At 42.1% G+C, this 24,602-nt stretch overlaps 6 protein-coding genes across 8 annotated transcripts; 2 read left to right on the top strand and 4 right to left on the bottom strand.

The window, feature by feature from the left end:
- Nucleotides 1–175: 175 nt before the first annotated feature.
- On the bottom strand, nucleotides 176–3,124 carry zgc:112496 (uncharacterized protein LOC541336 homolog). The gene is made up of 6 exons (XM_018681798.2): nucleotides 2,985–3,124; nucleotides 2,727–2,878; nucleotides 2,030–2,123; nucleotides 1,699–1,858; nucleotides 1,310–1,462; nucleotides 176–524 (listed from the first exon to the last, which is right to left on the bottom strand). The coding sequence occupies exons 2-6, from the start codon at nucleotides 2,849–2,851 to the stop codon at nucleotides 343–345; spliced, it is 714 nt and encodes a 237-aa protein (XP_018537314.1). The 5' UTR covers nucleotides 2,852–2,878; nucleotides 2,985–3,124; the 3' UTR covers nucleotides 176–342.
- Nucleotides 3,108–10,005, top strand: wdr24 (WD repeat domain 24). Of its 2 annotated transcripts, none has more exons than XM_018681791.2 (11): nucleotides 3,108–3,196; nucleotides 4,037–4,115; nucleotides 4,421–4,905; nucleotides 5,609–5,786; nucleotides 5,917–6,589; nucleotides 7,070–7,182; nucleotides 7,269–7,396; nucleotides 7,501–7,605; nucleotides 7,731–8,068; nucleotides 8,497–8,681; nucleotides 9,246–10,005. In XM_018681791.2, the coding sequence occupies exons 3-11, from the start codon at nucleotides 4,425–4,427 to the stop codon at nucleotides 9,412–9,414; spliced, it is 2,370 nt and encodes a 789-aa protein (XP_018537307.1). In that variant the 5' UTR covers nucleotides 3,108–3,196; nucleotides 4,037–4,115; nucleotides 4,421–4,424; the 3' UTR covers nucleotides 9,415–10,005. The 2 variants fall into 2 exon arrangements, with proteins under 2 accessions (XP_018537307.1, XP_018537309.1); XM_018681793.2 differs by having other exon boundaries at nucleotides 3,161–3,196; nucleotides 4,041–4,115.
- Nucleotides 10,006–11,711: 1,706 nt separating this feature from the next.
- On the bottom strand, nucleotides 11,712–16,805 carry anks3 (ankyrin repeat and sterile alpha motif domain containing 3). 2 transcript variants are annotated; one of them, XM_018681796.2, is made up of 16 exons: nucleotides 16,693–16,805; nucleotides 16,139–16,336; nucleotides 15,854–16,052; nucleotides 15,566–15,687; nucleotides 15,405–15,486; nucleotides 15,045–15,162; nucleotides 14,810–14,959; nucleotides 14,561–14,686; nucleotides 14,357–14,472; nucleotides 14,096–14,260; nucleotides 13,844–13,968; nucleotides 13,608–13,749; nucleotides 13,210–13,483; nucleotides 13,049–13,120; nucleotides 12,864–12,955; nucleotides 11,712–12,772 (listed from the first exon to the last, which is right to left on the bottom strand). In XM_018681796.2, exons 2-15 carry the CDS (start codon nucleotides 16,303–16,305, stop codon nucleotides 12,873–12,875), a joined length of 1,941 nt encoding a protein of 646 aa, XP_018537312.1. In that variant the 5' UTR covers nucleotides 16,306–16,336; nucleotides 16,693–16,805; the 3' UTR covers nucleotides 11,712–12,772; nucleotides 12,864–12,872. The 2 variants fall into 2 exon arrangements, with proteins under 2 accessions (XP_018537312.1, XP_018537311.1); XM_018681795.2 differs by having other exon boundaries at nucleotides 16,139–16,372; nucleotides 16,693–16,789.
- A 751-nt stretch (nucleotides 16,806–17,556) lies between these two features.
- lg23h8orf33 (linkage group 23 C8orf33 homolog) lies at nucleotides 17,557–19,640 on the bottom strand. Its single transcript, XM_018681788.2, has 5 exons — nucleotides 19,437–19,640; nucleotides 18,741–19,195; nucleotides 18,560–18,650; nucleotides 18,177–18,323; nucleotides 17,557–18,055 (listed from the first exon to the last, which is right to left on the bottom strand). Exons 1-5 carry the CDS (start codon nucleotides 19,462–19,464, stop codon nucleotides 17,841–17,843), a joined length of 936 nt encoding a protein of 311 aa, XP_018537304.1. The 5' UTR covers nucleotides 19,465–19,640; the 3' UTR covers nucleotides 17,557–17,840.
- Nucleotides 19,641–20,535: 895 nt separating this feature from the next.
- h3f3d (H3 histone, family 3D) lies at nucleotides 20,536–22,518 on the top strand. Its single transcript, XM_018681790.2, has 4 exons — nucleotides 20,536–20,682; nucleotides 21,462–21,604; nucleotides 21,771–21,924; nucleotides 22,042–22,518. The coding sequence occupies exons 2-4, from the start codon at nucleotides 21,477–21,479 to the stop codon at nucleotides 22,168–22,170; spliced, it is 411 nt and encodes a 136-aa protein (XP_018537306.1). The 5' UTR covers nucleotides 20,536–20,682; nucleotides 21,462–21,476; the 3' UTR covers nucleotides 22,171–22,518.
- Nucleotides 22,519–22,873: 355 nt separating this feature from the next.
- On the bottom strand, nucleotides 22,874–24,343 carry LOC108886767 (protein ccsmst1). Its single transcript, XM_018681789.2, has 2 exons — nucleotides 24,131–24,343; nucleotides 22,874–23,461 (listed from the first exon to the last, which is right to left on the bottom strand). Exons 1-2 carry the CDS (start codon nucleotides 24,214–24,216, stop codon nucleotides 23,125–23,127), a joined length of 423 nt encoding a protein of 140 aa, XP_018537305.1. The 5' UTR covers nucleotides 24,217–24,343; the 3' UTR covers nucleotides 22,874–23,124.
- Between the last annotated feature and the right edge of the window lie 259 nt (nucleotides 24,344–24,602).

The following is a 24,602-nucleotide window of genomic DNA, read 5'->3' as shown; positions in this document are numbered from 1 at the left end:
GCTGAAACAACAGAAAATGGATCAGCAACAATTGCAAAACTCCCTGGTGTCAGCTTCTCAATTATAAATATTTTCTGGTATTTTTAGTCTCGATAGTACTGAGTATCTTCAAAAGATATTTGAAGATGTGGGCATTTTTCACTGTTTGAAAAACTTTCATAGACCATAACATTAATCACTTCATAGACTTTTATTAAAATACAAAATAAAAATAATATCCTCAATGACAACAACAAAAAAACCTGATCAGTATATTCTCTTTGGTGTAACGTCTTTTATTATTTTAGAAAAATACAAAAACTGACAGACATTAAAGCATGTTTATTGTAAAAATTCTAATTTTCATCTCATTTTTAGCTTCTTTGTTGGTCTCTGGTCAGTATCAGGGTCTGAGCACTTCTCTGCCACCCCACTGCCCTTCACATCTATTTCCTTTACGAGTGGGAGCAGCTGCTGAGTGGCTATGGTCAACGCCCACAGACACAGCTCCAGCCTGTGGGGCGTCCAGTCCTGCTGGGGATCCACTGAGGACAAGAGGGGGAGGCCAGCAAATGATATCAATGCAGAGTGCTAAGTATGTTATGTTTTTTGTTTTTTTTTCATGGATCAATGGGACAAGTGTTTTTTTCTGTTCATCATCATCATGAATCCCCTTTGATTCATTGTCCTGAACACTTAAACAAGAACATTTCCATTTCTAGAGGCAGTATGAGAGTAAAAAGACAAATAAATGGTATTTTTCACCCAAAAAATCCCCAAATCATTTAAAAATAAAAATGAATATTTTTAATCAGATAAAAATAGACTAAATTTAAATAAAACAGATTAAGAAAAAGAAAAGAAATTACAGTTCAATGCAAGATAAGGATGAATAGTTTATTTAAGAAAGTTAAGTTAGTTAATTTAAGAAAAGGCAAAGGCAGAGATCAAAGTTTTAGGCCCTAAATTAAAAAGAGATGAGAGCCGGAGCAAGTCTTTTGGGAATTTGTTTCAGACATGTGGTGCATGAAAACTGAATGCTGCTTCTTCAAGTTTTGTTTTGACTCTGGGGAAAAGCTGGCAGACCAGATGATCAGAGAGGTCTGGCTGGTGCAGCAGATCAGAGTTGTATTTTGAGCTTAAACCACTCTGTACCTCATAAACCAGTGGTGGTATTTTATTCAGTAGTAATGGGAGGAGTGTCATATTTTGTGTGCTAAATCAACAATGCAGAAAACAGATGTACTACACCACTGTTGTACCACAAAATGCAAAGAGGAGAAATGCTGATGTAACTGTAACCACCTCTGCGTCCCTGTCATTACCTCACCTTTGTTCAGTTTTTCAGTCCGCTCAACCATCTTGCCCAGGTACAGAGCGTAATGCTTGGCTGTGTACTGGATGGGCTTTAATCCCGGTACACTCTCCATGGCTTCATCAGACATGAATGCAGTCTGGTCTGGAGCGCCTGCCGCCAACACAGCTGGAACAAAACGGACAGTCAGCCCCAAGCCAAGCTGAATGTAGCCATGAAGTGCATTCAAGCTAGTAAAACAGAGAGCAGGGAGTCCCAGCCACTTCACTAAGAGGGCAGTCGCTTTATGTTTTAAGAGGATCACAGAAACATTAGGGTGAATTCTCAGACTTTTATCATTTCGCTGAAAGCAGGTTCGACACTCTGTCTTCACAAACAGAATATAAAGTAGTCGCTGCACTAACCTGAAGCAGTGGCTGGGCCAACTCCTTTCAGGGAGCTGAGCTCTGCAATCGCTGCCTGCACATCAGGCAGGAGGCTGAAGGCCTTTCTGGAACATTTCTCCACAGTATCCTCACTGTTGGAAGCCACCAGCTGCTGCAGTCTCGGCCTGAACTTCCCCCTCTGCAGAAAAGCGCACAGGGCCACTCAAGGACACAGCTGAGTGCTGTTAGACTAATGGCAGCACTATATGTGTGAGGGAGCATTTACTGGAGCAGTGTGACATTTTGTGTGTGTGTGAGTGTGTTTAAATTTCTTGGGATTATTATGATTTAGTGTCTAGACTTAACTCACAGTGAGCTTCCACTCCATCAGTTTCACCAGCTCTGACAGAGTGACGTGTTTGTCAGGTCGACTTGAAATGAGCGTGGGCAGCTCTTCTTGGTACCTGAACACAGATGCACACAGATTAGAACCAGTTACCTTTAGTCTCATATTTACAGCAAGGCTGACTAAACTCAATTCATATAGGAGATTATATAGATTATTATAGATTAGGGTAAGATAAGGGTGGTCACAATAAATATTGATTTGATTGAGGTTTTTTTTTTCTTTTTCCTGTACTTTGTATAAAGTTAACTGCCAACCAATTAATGGTATTATTTTTGGAAGCAACCTGCCTACAACTTTTGCACAGTATTAAGACTTTTTTTTATAACTACATTCATAAAAAGTACAAAAGATTCCACAGCTACAGGTCAACCATGTATCTTTTTCTGGATGTTTCAACCATGTCATGTCATGAAATCATAAAGCTACTGACCTGTGATGAGCAAACTCTCAATCTGCTGTTTCTAAGGTCGTGCGTACACTGCACTGTATTTTTGTGTATTTCATGGACAAATACTGCTATGATAAAACCAATTCTGTAAGCCTAGAGGACAGACTGAACAGATTTACATTACCACTCAATATAAACTGTTATTGTGAGTCAGTAAAGCTGAGTATGATTGTGTTACTGTAGCTGTGACGGGGGATAAAAAAGGATTACCACTTGTCAAGGTTCAGCAGCTTTCCAGGTTTCTTGCCCTTGGCCTTGGCCTCCACTACATCCCAGTACTTCTCATACACTCTCCTCCATGTAGCTGGCTCCTCACAGGTAAACAGAGCACTCATGGCAGCATGGAGAGCTCACACCATCACCTATAAACACATGCAAACATTACCTGGATGCACTGTTTGTGAAACATCTGTCTTACAGGAATTAAATTAATAGTTAATTATATTTGAACATGGATTATTTTCACACCTTAAACTTCCTCGATTCGCTCCAACAAATCCGGCTTTAGCCTTCGTTTGAAGGACACACAAATCAAAACTATACCACTACTGACCGATCGTCTCCTGTAAACTCCTGAACGAGCGGTAGTATCGTGATGCTTCCGTTATGAGACGCTGAATTCCCGCGAGATTACACCGCAAAATACTACATCCGGTACAAGCAGCGGGCAACAGTTTCAGGTTTGTCCCCTGCAATACTTTGGTTTTTACTTTGCGCACACACTTTTATCTAATAGGATACACTTTGTGATAGTTCTCTGACTGTCTGACATACGTGTAAAACTTAGCTTGCGTCGAGCGCGTTTCGTCTTTGAAAAAGTGCTCGGTATCTAGGTTAGCCAGCTAGCATTAGCATCACATTCCAGTCATGTTTATGGAGCAGCTACACTGAAGTGTGAGTTTAACTAGTGAACACCCCTGACGGTTTATACACAGCTGCAATTTAACTATATTTTGGAGTGAAATGAAGCACAACCAGAGCATGAAACCAAGGGTGTAATGTAGGTGGTGGAGCACCCAGCTCTCTCAATTTGAGTAGTGTTCATGCACAAAGTTAATGGGTGAGTGGGATCTCTCACTGTTTGGGTAGCTCGTGTTCACCTCCACTGTGCTCATGTGAGCACCAAGCAGCTATTAATCAATCACTAGGTCTAGGTAGGGCGGTGGGAGGAGGTGAATAAAGAAAGACGAGACAGAGGTAAACAAACGTTATGGACACGTGACAGTACAGAACTGAAATAATAATCTCTTTTATAAGCCAATAATAGCTTGGCATCTTGTTGCAACCTTACATTTAAAGAGAAAACATGATGATCAGTTGATATAGTTAAATGTGTGAAATTTGCAGCATAATGCCACATTAATCAGCATGTTACTATTATTTATTGTGGTCATATTTCTGTGATAAAAAGTGCAAAACAAGTAGTTTTGGACTGTTTTTTTCTGGCACATATGAAATATCTGTCCTAGCTATAAACCCATATAGTATCACTGTGACGCTCACATGTCATCTCTTACTAGGAAGTTGGCTCTCATGGGAACACATGAGGAGCACTCTGTGCTGCTGCTGATATTGAAGAGGCCAACAGTTCTTCACCAAGTAAGTACAGCAGCCATTTCATTGTCTTAAATGTTAAAGTATGTATAATACTGTTCATTAATTGGTTTGTTACACACTGCCATCCCTCCTGCCCCCAATACCAAAGGCTGTGCAAGTGTAAGGTTTTATCTTGCTACACTGCCACCCTCTGGTGGATTTCTGGACTGTCAGATGTCTTTTACAGCTGGCAGTAGTGCAAAAATAGCCACAGCAAATAACAAGTGAATGTGCTGTTTCTTTGATGGATCTTAGTCACTTTTATCGCACCTGGGCTCAAGAAAAAAAATTACTGTTGTTTGCAACAGGGACATGGAGAAGATGTCACGGGTTACCACAGCTCTCAGCAGCAATGCCATCAGTGGCCGAACTATGTTCTGCCACTTGGACGCTCCTGCCAATGCCATCAGCGTGTGCCGTGACGCCACACAGGTGGTGGTGGCTGGCCGCAACATCTTCAAGATCTACGCACTGGAGGAGGAGCAGTTTGTGGAGAAGCTGAATCTCCGTGTTGGTCGCAAACCCTCGCTCAACTTCAGCTGTGCGGATGTAATGTGGCACCAGATGGAGGAGAACCTGCTGGCCACGGCTGCCACCAATGGGGCGGTGGTCACCTGGAACCTTGGAAAACCGTCTCGTAACAAGCAGGACCAGCTGTTTACTGAGCACAAACGCACAGTCAACAAGGTGTGCTTCCACCCCACAGAGGTTTACATGCTGCTAAGTGGCTCGCAAGATGGCTTCATGAAGTGCTTCGACCTGCGCAAGAAGGAATCTGTCAGCACTTTCTCAGGTAGTGATAAAGCTTTTAATCTAGTCTAATGTAGCATTAAATTCTAATCATTTCTTCTTCTTAAATATAACTTCTGATTTCTTTGAAAAAGAACATTAGCAGAAAATGTTTAAATTTCATTTTAATGTATTTACAGTGTGATTCTATTGTCAAGTTTATAGAAATATTTCAGGTATTCTTTTGAGCATTGTTGAATTTCAACTTTCATAACATACCAGTTTGTTAAATTTTGAGTAGGGGGCATTCTCATATCCCAAGATCCCAGAATCACAACATGTACAACACACAACAGCCTCTGTCTTCAGATATCTGTGGTTCAGTGCGTTACAATGTTTATTTCAGGCAGATGCTATAGTACTGATACTTGTTTTGGACAAAAAGTACAATTTCTCTCCTAACAGAGGTGCAAAAGAAGAGCCAGGCCATTGTCAAATAATTAAACAAAGTAACTAATTACCTTTATAAGAAAGGAATGATTTAATGTATTTCTTTAAGTGAGCAAAGAAATATCTCCAGTTTTAGACTAATGACACAGAACTAATGTCTTAAGTTTTCTCTGATCAGTTAATATACTGTAATATAGCCTCTCTCACTCCACATTCTGACTCGTATTAAAAATGTAGTTCTCAAAATCACTAATGATATTCAATCATCTTCCTCTAATATCCCTGTTATTGATTTTTTTTACGCCTTTTTCCTCCAGGACAGTCAGAAAGTGTAAGGGACGTCCAATTCAGCATGAAGGATTATTTCACATTTGCTGCGTCCTTTGAGAATGGCAACGTCCAGCTGTGGGACATCAGACGGCCAGACCGCTATGAGCGAATGTTCACTGCCCACACTGGCCCTGTGTTCTGCTGTGACTGGCACCCTGATGACAGGTTAGAGAAATGACCAACACAAACCAAGATGCTGTTGGGTTGTTTTGCTGTTTATGGAAGTGAAGCACTTATTTATCCAAACTTGATTTATTATTATTTGTTAATAGCTTCCTACCTTTTTTTATTCCAGGGGATGGCTGGCCACAGGAGGCAGAGACAAGATGGTGAAGGTTTGGGACATGACCACCAACAGGGCCAAGGAGATCTACTGTGTCCAGACGATCGCCTCAGTGGCACGGGTCAAGTGGCGGCCTGAGAGAAAGTTTCATCTGGCCACCTGTTCCATGATGGTGGACCACAACATCTATGTGTGGGACATTCGCAGACCTTTCATTCCCTTCGCCACCTTTGAGGAGCACAAAGATGTGACCACTGGTATTGTGTGGCGCCACCAGCATGACCCTCATTTTCTGCTTTCTGGCTCCAAAGACAGTACACTCTACCAGCATATGTTCAAGGACGCCACTCGTCCCGTGGACAAGGCCAACCCAGAGGGACTGTGCTTTGGACTGTTTGGTGACTTGGCGTTTGCAGCCAAGGAGAGTCTGATCAGCAGTGATGCCAACAGAAAGCCTTACCCTGGAGGTGACCGTCGTTATCCCATCTTTTTCTTCAAGAAGCCCGACCAGACAGAACAGTTTGCCCATGTGTCCAGTGCTCTTAGCGTCTTTGAGACAGACTTGGACAGTAACCGCATGGACTGGTTTGTCAAGACAGCACAACTCTACCTCCTCAGCGGGAAGCCGTTTGCTGAGCTGTGTGATCACAATGCCAAGGTGGCACGGGAGCTCAAAAGACCTCAGGTCAGAGAGATTATTGCATTAACAAATTTTTGCTTTGGTTTTGATATTGTCATTTTAAATGGAAATTTAACAGATTATGACTGATTACTGCAAAACTGATACATTTCACATCGCGTGTTACTTTTTTCATTACTCATCAGACTCTTGGAAGAGTATTTAACTGCACAAGGCTGCAACTAACAATTGTTTTCGTTATTTATTAATGTATGCAATATTTGCAATAATGCATTAACTCAATTTTTTAAGGTTTTAGAATAAAGATATAGTCTAGAGTATTTTAATCCTGCTCTCTGGGTCATATTCAGCATTAATTGGTTTATTTGTAAACATTTCACTCTAAGTTTTGTATTTCCAGCATAATTTAAAGGCAAGACACAACAAACTGAATCATTAGTTCATGGTGAACAAAAAGTAACAACCTGTTAGATCTCCAACTGTAACCATTTTCTACTTTCTACCTTTTTTTTCTTTGATTCAAAGGTTTCCACAACATGGACCATGCTGAGAATCATGTTCTCTGACCCAGCAAACCTCACAACACCCGGTCCAAACCACAACCTCAGTAAACTGGGCACTTTGCCTTTAATGAACAGGTAAACAAGCTTGTTAGCGTGTGCCATTACAATACGGTAGATGCAGGACATTTACAGCCTAATTTTGATATGCATTGTGTTTTCAGTTTCAGCATGAAGGAAATGGGCTCAGGGATGGGCACAGAGAGCAGACTGGAGCGCAGTAAAGGTGAGAGCAGACAGGACAACATCCACCTGGAGCCTGGAAACATGCACATCAGCAATAATAATGAAGGTGAGAGTGATCATTTAAGTCTTAGATTCCAAGCTGAACATTGAGAAGGTCTTGATGTCCTTATGTTGTGTCATTACTTGTATAATTAACCCATTCAATTTCAGAAAATGAGGAGACCGAGGGCAGCGAGGGCCAGGCTGAATATATGTTTGGTGATGCTGAGTTAGATGATGATGACCTCTACTCTATGGAGCACGACAACCAAACAGGTCGGTCACAGTCTCATCTTCAAGGAAACTAAAGAGTTGCCTACGTCAGTACCAGCTATTTATAACTGCCTCTGTGCTCAGCACTCTTTTGTCTAATATTATCTCTGCTCCTTTTGTCATGACAGAGGAGCAGGAGTACACGCTGCCCCAGGAGGCCTTCCAGCTGCGCCACGAGATCATGGATAACCCCTCTGCGCCCGAGCACCTTCAGCAGGACAAGGCCGACTCCCCACATGTCAGCGGCAACGAGGCAGAGGTCACTTGTCTGACACCTATCGAGTCCTTTTCTCTCATTTCCATTTCCCAGCCGCTGTTCAGCCCGCATCTACCCGCCAGCTTCTTCTGCCCCATTGTGCGGGAGATGCTGAGCTACTACGCTGAGCAGGGCGACGTGCAGATGGCCGTGTCTGTGCTTATCGTCTTGGGGGACCGGATCCGTAAAGAGATTGATGACCTCACCCAGGTCAGATAAAACAAAAAAACGCAGGTGTCTTGCTCATTGTTGTAACAACCACAGCCTTGTTTACTGCATTTCAACATATTTTGGACATGAACTTCTGAGTTTTTTATTGGCAGCTGCATTGATCAAAAAGCAGGTTCAAAAGTTTGTACTGTGCTTAAAAGAATGATGAATGATTTTAAATATTTATATATCCTAAGTTGCAGCTGTTTCCTGAACAAATATCAAACATTTCAGGTCTGATATATTTATACTGATTTATAGGATATGATTCATGTGGATAAAAAAGTTAAATATGACTTCTAGTTTTAAATGGCTTACCTGTTCACTACCAAAACATCCAAGTCTTAAAATTAATTTACGACATTGCACTTTGGAAAAAGTAAGCAGACAAAATAGGAAACCCTGAGCGAGTTGTGTTTCCATTTCAGGAGCACTGGTACATGTCCTACATAGACCTGCTGCAGCGATTTGAGCTGTGGAACGTGTCCAATGAGGTCATCAAGCTGAGTACATGCAGCGCCATCACCTGCCTGAACCAGGCATCTACAACACTGCACATCAACTGCAGCAACTGCAAGCGGCCAATGAGCAACAAGGGCTGGATCTGTGACAGGTATGAACACTACATCACAATTTAATTTTAGAGAGCAAAGTGTGTGTATATGTGTGTGTATTACTGTCATACCTTTGTATAATTGCCATAAGGTAGTGTTTTGCAATTAATATGAACCCTGAAATGAATTTACTTTTCTTAAACTCCATCCAGTTTTGTTGAAATTGGTCATTTTTGTCATGAAATATGCAGAAATTTGACCATTAGTTTAATATTTTGGGGAATATGCTTATTCACTCTCATGTCTGTACAATAAATATGAAGTTACCTCCAGAGACCAGCTAGCCCAGCTGTCCAAAGGTAACAAAATCCACCTACTAGCACCTTAAAAGCTCACTCATTAACATGTATCTTTTGTGTTTAATCTGTACAACAATCAATCAAATGACAAATCTTACCAACTGTTGGTGGGATTTGTCATTTTTGCTCCCAGTATATGAGTGTAATTCCTATGTACACTGCTTCTTATGTGGTATTAAATGCAACATCTGCACAGTGCACTGAATATTTATTTAATTCTGACAAGAACCAAGCTCTGACAAGTGCCTTGTGTCTCTCCTCTAGGTGCCACCAGTGTGCCAGTGTATGTGCGGTGTGCCATCACGTGGTGAAGGGACTGTTTGTGTGGTGTCAGGGCTGCAGCCATGGCGGACATCTGGAGCACATAATGAACTGGCTGAAAAGCAGCACACACTGCCCTGCTGGCTGCGGTCACCTGTGTGAGTACACTTGAGACCATCACACCCACTGTTCACACAGCTGGTCCTCTGTGGGAGTGGGAATCGGTCCTCACACAGCCCTGGATCATCACACACACCACAGACAAATAAGATGTCTTCATCTCCCTCTGCGAGGGCCTTCAGTGATTTCTCACTGTGGAAAGAACAACAGTTCTGTGTGTACTTGAAGTGACATCAGTCAGAGCTCTGATCTACAGGGTCTGAGGGAGGATTAGTTTTATATGTGCTCTCCTGGACAGCTATTCACAAGCCAACACAATCGTGTGAATTTACATTTGCACTTGAATTGGTTTTTGAACCATTGTTGAATTTGTACATGAGCAGATAATATGATAGATATTCAAAGAATTTAACAATATATTTCATAAACCTACATTTGCTGCATTTTACATTGTTTTTAAACCCCTCAGTAAAACCTGGAAGGCTGTACAGCAAGACTTTTTTGCTCATCTTAAGTGGATTGTTAATGTTTGTACATAATGCCTAAATCTTATTTTGAAACACTGTAGATAATGTTGAATTAATTTATATGAGAAATAGCTCTCTACTCAAGCAGTACATTAAAGCAATACCTACAGAATTTACACTTGAGTTGTCCTGGAGCAGTAATGTCTGTTTTGTCCTCTACATTTGCCAGAAAAGGCTTCACTTCTTTGCAGCGTTTCATATCATTCACATCTATGTTGGTACGGTACACCTGACAGCTGCCCAGTACATCTAGTCCCAGTGGAACAGTACGGGTAAAACGCTTTTCTCAACAACAGCAAAGTGAGAACACTACTTGTTTTTTTTTCCTCAACCACACTTTTCTCTCATGGGCCCAGAAATCCCAGTTGGCAACCCGCCAACATCTCTAGCCTCTAGTCCACCAGCTAGACACAATGTGTTTGCTTGTCATAGTTTCTTTATCTCACTGCTGGTGAGATACACAACAGATAACCATCGAAGCCAACAGAGACAACTTCTGTCCAGATAAACCTCAACAGAGCTGCTTCATCTTTGGTGAAATTTTGACTGTTACTATATGAATCCCTGTTACATCCAGGGCTGTATAGCCTGAATCACTGGTTAGAGGATTTTACAATCTAGTTGTCAGTTTTGCTGACAGCCTTTCATGAGATGAGTAAATTATCACTGAGAGATGCAGAATAATTTATCCCTCCAGTCTCAACTCTCAGCACTGATTATGTTTGATGATGATTTACATTCTGGAGGCCGCTCAGGATCACAAGTGCTGGTCTTCCACTCCTGTCTGCCGCCAAGTTTGTAAATCAGCAGCAGAGCAGCACTAGAGGTGATTTTGAACAAGGCACAAACTACATATGCACCAGTGGATAGTGCAGCATCAGAAATAAAAGATCAGGACTTCATTAGTAGTCATTAGTTTCTCATCACCCTTTTTATAGCATCTTAACCTAACACTAGTAATTGATATATTCAGTTTCAGTTTTAAAAAAAAATCAGTTGTCCTGTCATTACCAGGGCAGAGCAGTGATGTACGAGCTGGGCGGAGTCTGTGCTCATTTAAAAAACCTGCAGGCCTGAGGCTGCTGTATCTGGATCAAAAGCCAAACTCCAGCAACATCCATATCATGCCATGGTTGTTACAGAGTGTCAACTGTCATCATATCGATTTACCGCCAAGGCCTTGGGCACAATAGAGGGTTTTCACATGTTATCGATAAGAGGACATCCCAACAATCAGAAGGGGAATCCCTGACACCCCCCCCCAACCCAACCCACCCCCCAGCTCAGTCTGCACACATCTGCCCTGCAGTGTTAACAGATTAAATATTGACCTTATCAAGTCAGACTGACCTGAACCACCTGATTAGATCAAACATCTGGACAGGGCAGGGGACAGGACCTGGAGTTTGTGCAACTCCAAGAGTGAAGACAAGCAATATTCAGTGTTGATTTAAGAGAAGAATATTCATAATACATTCTTATATTCCCACATCTGCTGAAGTCTGATGCAGAGCCCGCTGAACACCATGAATATTCCCTTTTAGAAAGAAAAATGAGAGCACAGAGAAATATTTAAAAAGACTTAAGTGTAAAGTATAATTGACACCTGTGCCCACACTTTATCCTAACCTTTACACCGGACAGTTTTAGTTTGTGCATGAATTTGAAATCCAAAGGCATAACAGCATGAATAATTTTGTTTTCTGCTGCTCTTCACCAAGCTCCAAATTAAACTCTTGAGTATAACAGGCTGAAATAGTGTAATCTAGTTTATAATGTCCTAATACATGCTGTACATGGACATGAAAATAAGCAAAGAAACATTTGTACAAAGGTTGTTTATCTCACAAGGATCTGCTTCAACATCTGATCACACTGAAATACATTTAATAGAAAAAAATATCTGTTTCTGTTTTATTTGTATGTAGAGTATGTGTATCTGTCAGTTCAAAACGAGTAGAATAATGACAGTATTGAAACGTCCACCCTGTACATTCAGTTAACTAGGTTTTAATTTTAGTCCAAATAAGACTATCCAGCATTTTAAAGATCTGGGAGGATTTCAGGGTAGAACAGATCCTGTTCTGGGTGATACACAGTAAATTCACAAGGTAATAACTAACCACTTGATAGCACCAATGAGTGGAATCTAAAACTGGACTGTCAATTATACTGTGCTTTGAAAAAGAATGTGAAACTGCTATTTTGCTTGGAAAATGTGTCTGTTCTGAAATGTTATCATTTTATTCATAACTCATGTCCACAGAATGACAATGGATTGAAAAGACCTTCCCTGGTGTAACATGTTGGTTTAAATGATTAACTCACAGGTCTTTGCAGGTTTTTCTTGTCTAGTATCTTCAGCTCATCAAAATGCATTCAGCAGGACATTATTATTAAACAACATACAAATAAGAAGATTACATTCAAATCATACACTATCACTGTAGAGCTTACTTTAACTGAACAGACTACTTCTCTACTCTTAAAAATCTGCACCTCCTCACTTGGTGGCATGAGGATAACTTAAAGCACATTTCATATAGGAAGAGTGTACAGTTTGTACAAATGCTTCACAGTATTACAGCCTCTGATCCATGATCAGTCCCTCCTCCTCTCTGTGCATGTTCACAACCCAGTATTCACCAGCACAAGCATGTCGGGGGGTCAGGTACCCTTCCTGCCTGCTTGTCTTCTCCCTGCAGCAGCTGCTGTTACCCTTGGTCTTGTCCACATCTGGCTGGTCCATCAGCCAATCCCAGAGGGGCAGCAGGTCGGCTGCGTCGAGTCCGAGAGGGCTGGCCTCATCTTTGGCCTTCTCGCATTTCAGTGAGATTGTTCAGGGTGGTTAGATCACCCTCCGTCGATAATTGGCAGAAACCCCTTGGGAAGGTAAGAAAGAAAGTTATTTTCTCCTCTTAAACAGCTGTAGAAATATTCTAGCTTTTGTTGTGTCCATCCAGTGAAGGCTCACCTGGAAAGGTTAAGGCCGCTCCCAGCTATCTGAGACTTTTTCGGGGGCACTCAGTCGCCTTAGACTCTGCAGCACAGTTTGCAGGGTCCCTGCTGTTATGATGAAATACCCAGACAGCAGCATTAGCATTAGACTGGCCTGATGACACAAAACCACTGTAATCACTGATCATTATGCCATCTTACCCAGTTCTTCTTCATAGGAATCCAGCTTCTTCATTAGCGCTACAACACTTGAGCATGTCAGGCCGTCTGCAGCTACAAGGAAACATAAAATCACAGACTCTTTTCCTCTCTTAAAATCACAAACTGTACAAGGTGCTACCCAGCACAGCACAATAACTCACCTTTAACACCACTGTCATCTTTTGTTTTATCTTCCACGCCAGTATAAGAGCTGCTGTTGCCATCAGGAGCGAGGCAGGAGAGCAGTTCGCTGCGGCAGGTCCTGGCCTTTGCTAGTGTGGCACTCATGTCCTGAGCCAGCCGGTGGTTCTCCACCAGCTCAGTGTGGACCCTCCTCCACGCCATCTTGTCCTCCATCAGACATCCCTCCATCACTGTGCGCAGTTCTTTCTCCTGAGAGACCTGGCTCTGCAGGTTCTCCACCTCCTCGCAGCACTTCAGCAGCAGAGAGTTTGTCAGTTAGATGTGGATAAAAGGTCATTATGTTATTAAGTCAAGAAAAGTCAGAAATGTGAAGTATTTTTTGGGTGGTTACAGTGAGTGATTGCTTTATGGTTACCTTGTGTAACTGAATGGCCATCTCCTGCATCTTAGCCTCAAGCTGATCAGCATAAGCCTGTTCAAGGGCATCACTGGGTGGTCGAGCGCTGCTGTGCCACCTTGCAATAGCTGAGGTCATCTTACGCTTGGGTCCAAACAACCTACACAACAAGAAAGGAATGTATTATTCCATGCAAAACACAAACACTGTATGTGCAGGGGTGAATGAGAAAAAGTAGCACCAAAGTCTCTTACGTGATTCCTATTTCTTTGAGATCATTTTCAGTCAGGGTGAGAAATATCCGAAGATCAATATCTTGCTCTTCAAGTAATGGGAGATACTTCGAGAAGCCAATTTGCTCCAAGAACTCTGCCAGATCCTGCAGGAAGATCAGAAGTTCAGAGATTATAGGTCTGCTCAAGAAGCAGACACAGCCTTGAATTAAGTGGCTGTGAACCACAGGTTACACTAATCGATCAAAATGTCAGATCAAAACACAGACATGCCTTTGGACCAGTGTAGGAGGGAGGAGGAACAACATGTGCGCGTATCCCACAGTTCCCTGTACCGCTAGAGTGAGCCGCATCGTTGCTCCCGTGGCGACTCTTGCCTTTTGAGTGATGGCTCTTGTTTACTCTGCGAGAGCTGCTCTTTTCGCACTGGTCCGAGTCCTGATGGACAAAAGTACATCTGTCTGTGACTGCAATTTAAAAAAGAATCTGGAGCTTGCCTCCACAACAGCGGGATTTATGTGCTCTTGTGTTCACCTCATTACTCTCCACAGAGCCTTCCCAGTTGAGGCCAATCACATGAGGCAAGCCTTCGCTACTGCTACTGCTGCTCCTCATGGTGGGCATGTCATTGTCAAAGAATGGACTGTCATCTGCAGCAGTAACAGAGATAATATTTTGATATTTTCAGATGTATTTCAGAGACTTATTACTATTGTCACAAAACAGCGGTAGTGTCACCTCTGCTGCTGTTGCTCTGGCCGTCCAGCTCGTTGATGGGCGAGGTCACATCACGGTAGCAGAGGCCATCACTCTGTTCACCAATATTACGGAACGTCATGTAGCCTGGTGGCACAGCAGGACGCTCTGTGAGGAGAGGAGCATTAACAAACTGCTGTCTCACCCATGACTATAGTAATGAATGTAATAAATATGGTAATAAAGCTGCTTCATTGCAGAATTCAGGGAATATTTATTATGTTACACTACCACACAGTTTGCTGGTGCCTCCTACTCGGAACTGGGCAATGGCCTGAGGTCCATCATGGATGCTAATGCCTTTGACCCGGTTTCGGCTCGGCCTTATCCTTGGGGGTGCGCTGTCCGAGTCCTCAGAGGAGCTCAGGTCATCAAAATGTCCTGGCAGGATGACAAAAAAAAGAAAGAATTACAGATTATTTAGTAAAAAATAAACAATAAGAAGTTGAGCTGTTGAGATAAGCACCTAGTTTGATCCTTGGGGAGCGTGAGTCGATGAGGCTGACAATCTTGGTATAGTCGTACTTCATTGCTAGGGTGCGGGCAGTCTCTCCTTTAGCATTACGATCATCTACTCTAACTTTCTGTTGATGAATAAGACAAAACAGATGTTAGGATCATAAGGCATTAGCTCTGTGTCAGCAGGACAATCAGAATCAGAATAAGAAATACTTAATTTATCCCTTGCAGGAAAGTGTTGAGCTTGTCCTTTGTGTCATGTCATCGCACATCCCCAGTGGCACTGTGCACATTTTCTGCTGCTGTAGCTCAATATTTGACACACAAAACAGCAAAGAGCATATTTTGTAAACAGTGACCTACTCACGTGATCAAGCAGGTACTGAACTATGATTTCATGTCCAGATGCAGCAGCCTCCATCAGGGGAGTGAAACCAGACCCTGGCTCCCTGTGGACGACAGAAAAAGTCATGAAAAAACTCTGGATGGGAGGTTTGCAGTAGCATTGGGATGAATTTAGACACTCACTTGACATTGGCATCTGCGTTGTTATCCAGCAGGAACTTGACCATCTGTTGGTGGCCTGTGCTTGTGCAGTGGAACAGAGCAGTCCAGCCCATTGAGTCCTTCAGCTCCAACTCAGCACCTTGCTTTTAGGATAAGAAAAACAAAAAGCCTTTCACACTCAGAATAACAAAGTGGCAGCATTTGTTTTTCCATTCATTTTACGGTATGAAAATCAACTCGTAGCGATTTGAAAATTGTTGACAGGTGCAACAGTTGTACTAATTTGTGTCAACATTGGCTTCTTTGTACCTGAAGCAGGAAATATGCGATACTTTCATTGCCACAGCTTGCTGCCAGCATCAGCGGGGTTAGACCTTTGGCAGTGGTTGCATTTACATTCACGCCGGCCTCCAGCAGGAGATTTGCAATGTTGTCATGTCCAATGTAGGATGCATACATCAGTGGGGTCCATCCTCCAATGTTCTTACCATCTAGGTTCACCTCACGTCTGAAAAACAAACAAAATCACAGATGTATAGGTTGAAGAGGAAAGGGTAGACACCTGGGAGAGAGTATACTTATTTAGGCACCCACTTTTTGATGCACTCTGCCACCACGTCGTACTGGCCGATGGAGCAGGCAGTGTGGAGGTCCAAGGGAACATCCAGCTCCTCAGGTCGCACCAGGGAGTCACCCAGCCACAGGGAGAGGCTGGCACCCAACTGTTCGGATTCACTGGCCTCGTCGCTTAGCTCAGACATTTTCCACCTCTTCACTCGTCCCTCCTCACACCTGAAAACAGAGAGGTGGCCCTGCGACTGAGCAAATCTACAAAACAAACAGAAGAGTTTTACCTGACTTTCAGTCAGCAAGAGCCGCGAAGTGTCGTGGGGTTCAGTTTGTAATACACATACAAACAATACTGAATAATACTAGCTTTTGGCTTGCGGTGCTTGAGTGAATATGCTGTATATCTTTACTAGTTCTAGCTAACTCCCAACTTTGCTTTTAGCTAGTTCAACGTTAGCTTATCGAGAAAACGTCAACCCCGATGTAAACCTTTGCCCACCATACATCTACACAATGGCCAAACGACAAACTAAACAAACTAAAATTTCACACTGAAAACAAGTAAGTTCAGAACTTACAAGCAACAGGTAGTCTGTTTTCTCAGCGGTTCAAACTTTTTTGTTTTGTGTGTCACACTCAATTGTGCTCGTGTTGAACCACACCCCGCCCTTTCCTGTTTGAGAGATACCGCTGCACTTTTTCAGCTGCACATAGTTTGCATACATCTCCAGTGTTTTGTTGTCTTGTCTAAAACCAACAGCATTTCCCTACAGGAGAGAGATCCGGTTTTGTGAGCTGAAGAATCTGATTGTTTTAGTTTCAGACATTTGCTCCCAACCTGGGGGGTGAGGATCCCTCCAGGGATCCAGAGAAACATCTGAGGAGTCAGCAGAAAAAAATCAGATCTTTTTTCTCTGATTTGAGGGAAAAAAAAACTCTCATATATATTTGTTAGTTAAGGAAATAACACTTCAGGTTTCGCAAACAGTGTCACTCAATCATAGTATTCCCTGACAGTAATGGTTCCCAGTCTTTCTTTTGGCCTTTCAGAATGAAGTCAACTTGTGACCTTTTCTTACAGGTCTTAGTGTGGACAGTTGCAAGTACTCCAGATAAGACATTATTTTTGAAAGTTCCTATATCATTGTAGGTAACATTATCAATACATGACATTTTAGCGTTCAGATTGCTGCAGGTATAATGACTGTAAAGCAGAAATAATTACTCTAGCAACCTTTTCCATCTTTTTTTTAATCCCCACCCAAAAACAAATCTGACTAAACTGATAAATTCAGACTTGTCTCATTACAAAATGTACCTGTTGATTGACCTGACCTCAGTGTGAATAGGAAATTACATAAAGTTCAAAAGGATTGTTAATTGTAAACACATTGTATAAGTAGGGTACAGGTTTGGTTAAACTCACAGATCATGAATGAAAGTGAAAGATATGAACATCATTTATTATATATATAAAAAAAATAATAATAATAATGCAAACATAAATACAAAATGATTTATTTGGAAATATGGTACAAGCTGCAGTGAGTTAAGGGTTTTGAATATTAGAATTGTTTGTAATAGTTTTCCTCACATTATCTCCTTTGTGGCCTTGTTTTGTCTGCTTTTCATTGTTTCTATCACAAAGAATGTCCAGCTCAGACCAGGCTGTCCAGGCACAGTCCAACAGAACCCATGGTGAAAAGTTTGTCTTCAGGGTGAAAAATCAGATAAAATTGAAGCGAAACTCTTCCTTTGATGGAGTAAAGACAAAACCTGATGTCTCCTCCTGACTCTGTGGCGTCAGGTCTGAATTCTGGGCTTCGGCTTGCTGTGGGTCCTCCTCTGTGGCTGGGGTCTGGGTTTTGACTTTGGCTCTCCGGTGGAAAACAGGCGCTTTTGGGGAGTCTGACACAACTTTGACCTGAGCTGATGAAATTTCTGTTGGGAACAGAGAAATCTGTCAATTAACTGCACTACAACTGCAGACTTTTATTGGGTTTCAAGGTAGGTATTTTTAAACGTGTAGTTTTTACTGTTCAAATGGCTCTACTCTACTCACCACTCTGAATGAGTTTGAACTGCTTGTTCTTCTCTTCTTCCATTTTTTTCCTGTAGTCTCCAGTCATGGCTCTCATCACCTGCCTCTTCTTGACCAGGGGAGCTTTTGAGCTACGGAGAGTCTTCAGGGCACGAGAGGCCTCCTCCTCTACAGGGAGAACATATTCAAGAATTCAAGGTGTCACACCTCAGAACAGTTAAGTATGTGTCATATTTAACTTTGTATATGGCCCTATTAAGGAGTAAACCCCTTTTACACCTGTTAATACTAGGTGTAAAGGCCTGAAGAATCATTTGTATCTTGTGTCTAGAAGGTTTATCCTGCTGTACTCATACTAAACACACTTCAAGCCCTATGCTGTGTAAAGTTAACATCACACTAACTCTGTTTCGGTGTGCCCTTCTGAGATCTCATTCCCAGCTCCAGCTGCTCGATGCACCAGTCCAGCTGTCTGTTCAGCTGCTCCTCTGCACTCTGAAACACACAGTTTCATTTGGACATCAAATCCACCAAAACCGGAACCCAACATGGTTGTGCTAAAGGAAAAAAACATCTCACACTGACCAGTTCTGTGTCTTCACCTCCTTGACTCCCCTCAGCTGGCTTCTGTTGTGCCTCAGTGGTATCTGAGGCTTTTTTCTTCCCTGATTTCTTCTTCTTCTTCTTCGCTTTGTCTTGTGCTGACAGTTCAGGTGGAGAGCTAACCTCCTGCAGCTTTTCCTCTGGGACGCATCGTTGGCTCCCCGGGGAAGACGTGTCCGGGGTCTCTGCCGTCTCCATATCTTCTACAGATGAAACACCAGGGATTTGGAAGTTGAAGGCAAAAGCAGAGCCCCCTCCGGTAAAGGATATCTGGCTCTGTGGTGGCTCAGTCCTGTCTGATAGAGATGTTTTCTGCTGAAGAGCTGGAGAGTTGTCAGGGAGGAAGTTGAATCTGAAGGTGTTGTCACTACGAGTCCAGAGGGGTTTCTCAGCTCTGCCTTCAGCAGGAGCGGAGCTGTTTGACTTCGGTTCAATGTCTGTTGAATGAACAGACACACAAACCTGACAATGACTTACTTTTGAGGGAAATTAATTGACTTTGAATTGTATTAACTACCTTTAATTGTAATGTAAACCTAACACGTGTAAGCTAAATTAAACTTGGGACTATCAACCATTTAAATCCACATTTTTTTCAGCTAAAAACAACCCACGCTAGACCGCACACTTACATGGAGCAAGTCTCGTGGGAAGACATGTATACAAATTATAATGTACCTATAAACAGCAGCCTTTGCTCGGCCATGCTGATTCTTCCAGTGCTGCAGGTTTTCAGCTGAAACGCGTTTGTTCGCCTTAACTATTTAACTCGACGCCTCGGGGATAAAGACATACTCAGCGGAGAAGCTAAAAGTTTTAGCCAGCATTTAAAAAAAATACTTGTATTTTCTTAGTCTCCCTTATATCATGTTGTTCATGACAACTTACCTCCGGTGTATCAGCAGAAAAAGTCCGTCTAGTAAGATTTCCCTAACGCTTGTCGTTCCTCTTAGTGTTAGTTCCTGAGACCCAGTTGATAGATTGACACTCACACGACTTCTCTATTTGTGTGTGTGTTGTTGTGTTGTGTTTATAAATGTTTTATAAAATGTCTTTTAAAACACTTTTAGACAAATCAAAGCAAACACATTTAAAAAACAAAAAGTGAATAAGAAATGTACACATGTAAATAAATTTGCAAACATAAAAATAATAAAATCACTGTATGCTAATAAAGATGGATTGAGAGTAACAGGAAAGGGTCATTTTAACGACAAGGAAACAAACTGATTTCGTCACCAGGCTGTTGGTTAGTGGGTGGCTGGGTGGGATGCTCTCTGTATCAGCTTCCCGCTGAAACCTCCTCTTTAAACACAGACACAAAGGATCATATTGTCTGTGTCCTTGGTCTGTTGCCCGATTCCTGACCAGATCCCAGGACTGTCAGGGCTGTTACCTAAACAGATGTTGAGTTGGGAAAGCAGTGAAGACACCAGATTGCAGATTATATTTACTCTACATTTTACACAACCTATTCGCAGGGCGACATTGTTAGCTGTCGTTCAACTTAATAAAAAAAAAAAATACAAATAAAATAAAAAACTAGAGATCATATGTGAAGTCCTAAGGATGCAGAACCAAGAGCTGATGGCAGATTTTTGCCGAATGTGAAGAAGCAGTTTCAGGTTTATGAATGAATGGACATGTCGGTAACTCTGTTAGAAAAAAAATGTACTTCTTGTGGTATTTTACTCTTGGCTGTGTTCTATCTCAAATGCAGAGGCGGCGAGTCTGCTTTTTTTCTTCCACCAATCACATACCGTCAGGGATTTCAGTTCGGACCAATCCTGTCGGCTCAGGGGCGGGATTTTAGGCTCCGCTTCTCTCAGACTATAAATACCACCTCCTGCTCCTCCCCAGAGTTATTACAGTCGACCGACACGCAACGAGGAGACATCACCTTCCCGGAAAATAAACACAAACGGTAACGTGAGAGCGTTTACTATCATTAATGTATTCTTCCACCGTTGTTGCTAATACTCACGAACTATATGGTTTAGTCTGATCTCTCGGCCGCCGATAGACGTTAGAACACAGTTTCTAGCGGTAATCCTAAATCAACTGACAACAACGGAGCGCGCCATAGCATGTTGGCTAACTGTTAGCTCCATTTAAACTGCTATTTACAAACTTTGCTTACCGAGAAACTCGTTCTTATTATAACTAAACCTTGCATTAGAGTTTACTTCGCTTGTATAGTCACATATCATACTGGTTCAGACGGCCGCCGTGTGTTTAAATTGATGTAAGTCTCTGTGGTAATAAGCTGGCGCCATTTTGCAACCGTCTATGCTAGCTTTAAATTTGCTCGCTATCGACAGTAAAGAAACGTGTGTGTTCTCCGAAGCTTAATGGTGGCGGGGCTTTAGAGCTGTTTTTTTTAAATTAACACATCGATTTACACAAGGTTTATCTATTATCTGACTACTGTGAAGCTACCCACATGACAAATGACGAGCTGCTGCTCTTAACGATGTTTAGCTTTTATTAACCATACCAATCGTTTAAACCGAACAGCAAATATTTATATCCTCAAGGCGGTGACTCCGGTGTGTCATTGGTGAGACTGCTTAGCACTGAAGGTACTTTCCAGGAGGCGGTGACTCACTTCAGTTAAAGCGAGCGTGTAGGTTTGAGGGCAACGAGTTGATATTTGTTCGTTGTTGACCCAATCTTTTGTTTTTGTTTCGTTTTTTTTTTCAGACCTACAGGTGAAGTATGGCTCGTACCAAGCAGACCGCTCGTAAATCCACCGGAGGAAAGGCGCCTAGGAAGCAGCTAGCCACCAAAGCTGCTAGGAAAAGCGCGCCCTCAACCGGCGGTGTGAAGAAGCCCCATAGATACAGGTAAAATACACACTATCACAAGTGAAAAGGGTTCTCTGTTGGTGCTAGTTTCTACCTGTTAAAGCTGACTTGGAAAAATACATTCACTGTCTGTCAGGGATTTTCAGCATAGCATATCCAACAGTTGGTTATAAATATTAAGCTCCTACTTTCTGTTTCTTTGCAGGCCTGGTACTGTTGCTCTGCGTGAGATTCGTCGGTACCAGAAATCCACTGAGCTGCTCATCAGGAAGCTGCCCTTCCAGCGCCTTGTCAGGGAAATCGCCCAAGATTTCAAGACAGATCTGCGTTTCCAGAGTGCAGCTATTGGCGCTCTCCAGGTGAGGTGGCACTTAATTACTTGATATGAATGCATAGGCTGTTTTGACTTAACTGTAAAGTGTAATTCTTTCCCTGTTGGTGACTGGTTTGTAATGGTTATTTTTGTTCTCATGTAGGAAGCCAGTGAGGCATACTTGGTTGGACTGTTTGAGGACACCAACCTGTGCGCCATCCATGCAAAGAGGGTTACCATCATGCCCAAGGACATTCAGCTGGCCAGGCGAATTAGAGGAGAGCGTGCATAAATGATTGGATTTTATCTTTTTAGTGGGGGGCTGGGTGGGAGGGACTGAAGGGGGGGGCGGTGTTTTGTAAATCTTGAACTATTACCAGCATGTGTACCACATGATTTGTCATTTGTAGTTTCAGGCATATTTTTTTTTTTTGTACTTAATTTTTCATTTCATCACTTTCTTCTCCAGTTGTCCTATTCACAGTAGAATAGAGCTTCATGTCTGTAAATGCTGAAATACAAACTATTCCACTGCCTTTCTCAGGTTTGCAAATCTATTTTAGAATCTGTACCTTTTTAATCCTGTGTGTGCATGTCATAGGATTCCCTGTGCTGTAAATAAACTTTCCGCTACCTCAAATCTTTGACCTGATTATTACCTCCAACCCCTGATATCTGTGTTTTAAAATTAAAGCAGAAACCTTTTATGTAAAGTTTAAGCTCTAAAACGCAACTTCGTTGGTCCCTTCCTTCCCCTTTAAATGCTCATCTTTCCAGCACTGTAGGATGATCAAAGACTTTTGGCAAGGAGCCAAATTGATTGTAAAATCTGTTCAGCTCCCTTCAGGCAATTTGCAAAAAACTCAGTTGGAGCATATAGTGTATATTTGAGGAAACTGGCAAAATGACACCGGGTTAACAAGAACGTTTCAGTTTTAGAGAAATTTGATCATAGGATGTAATTTAAGTGACAAGAAAAGCAGACTACGCCCAAGTTTAAATCAAGGCATTTTTAATCTCTTCTGATTATTCTGAAACTTGACAAAAGGCAATGTATGGTCTAAAGTAATCCTTAATTTTCACTGATGCAAACAATTCATGAGTTTCCAGAATGCTGGACGGTTTCACAACTACACCTTCAGCACTGTCAGAACAATGAGTTGGTGCCACAGCCTGAAATACTAGACACATTTCACAATAAATAAAACTTGAAATATATACATCTGAAGGTCCTTGTTTGTTAACTTCATTTATTTTGGTCTTGTTCCTCCTCTTCATCTGAAAGCAAGCCAGGTAAATGCTCATGCAGCTGCTTCTCCAGCTGTGCATCAATGTCCGACTCTTGTCTCAGTGAACACCACAGGAGGAAGCCGATGCCCAAAAGGCTGATTGGGAAGACTTTCCACCAGGGTATTTCAAACTGGCTCCCCATGGAGCGGTCCACTTTCCAGGTCCTGTGACTTGCTTTACTGGTGGAGAACTTGATGGGCTCATTGTTCACCCCCTCTTCATCACCTGCAGGCCTCTTGGACCTGGCTGGCCTCTGAGAGCTCAGAGCTAGGGACCGTGCACCATTTAGTCCTCTGTCAGAGAAGACAAGAAAGACAAAGAGAGATTTGAAGACTGAACTAGTGCTGGAAAGTAAGTAGGTACACTTCAAGTACTATACTCAAGTATATGTTTTAGGTACTTCACTTCAGTATCTCTATTTTGGAGATTTTGCTGTTAACACTTGTGTATTTTGACTGTGGAACTGTGTTGTGTCTATATTTGAGCAGGATGTAGACAGGACACAGTGATGATGCCATCTAGAGACAAATCCAGGCCCTGCTCTATTAACTGTGAACTTTAAAACATCTCACCAGACTCTGACAGCACACACACCATGACCTTACATTTTTGAAATTAAAACTGAAACCTCAGTCACTGCGTTAAGATCAGTAGATCAGTGGATCAATGTGTGTCATCTGATAATTTCATCAGGCCCTGAACTACAGTTTGAGGGACACAACTGCTGCTTTTACTGTCCAGGATGTGAGTGAATAACCTCTTACTGAGGAAAAAGCAATTTATCAGAAAAAAACTTCTCTAAATGCTGTAACAGGCTGTTCATTGATACAGTAAATTGAATCTTAGTATAACCAAAGTTTTTCGAAGCGTTGCTAGTCAGAAGTTAAACATTGTCATTGAGTCACAGCCACCATTATAGAGTCAACATGCTTTCTGACAGGGCGCCAGTGATTTCCACTCACCTCACGGTCGAGCTGTGAATTAAAATCCGTCGACTGAAGGATAATCGTGTCAGACCGGTGAAAATTCGTCCTGCTGCTGTAGACATCTCGGACAACTGGTCATCATACTACACACAATCGTTAGGTGAGTGAAGCAGAAGGTTTCCTTACTAAACGCTCCTTGGTTAGGTCATGTAACACCGGGTTGTGCAACCGCGAATTCCTTCCGGGACAGCTGTTAAAGGCTGGTTTGGACCGTTCCACTATAATGCTAAAAATCTGAAACCACGCACAGACTTTGTCATTTCATTTTCAAATATTAATATTATTATTCTCTTATACTATTGTTATAATCATATGAAGAGGAAAAAATCGAATTTCAATAATCTAAAAATAATCCGGAGATTAATCGATTAATAAATTATGAAAATATAGAGGCTGCCCTCGAGTTTTCATTAATAACAACATGAAAATGTAAATGTTGAAAACTTCT

The sequence above is a fragment of the Lates calcarifer genome, linkage group LG23 (assembly GCF_001640805.2).
Source record: "Lates calcarifer isolate ASB-BC8 linkage group LG23, TLL_Latcal_v3, whole genome shotgun sequence".
Lineage (NCBI taxonomy): Eukaryota > Metazoa > Chordata > Actinopteri > Centropomidae > Lates > Lates calcarifer.
The sequence above is the reverse complement of the archived record's forward strand: the minus strand, read 5'-3'. Positions and strand labels throughout refer to the sequence as shown.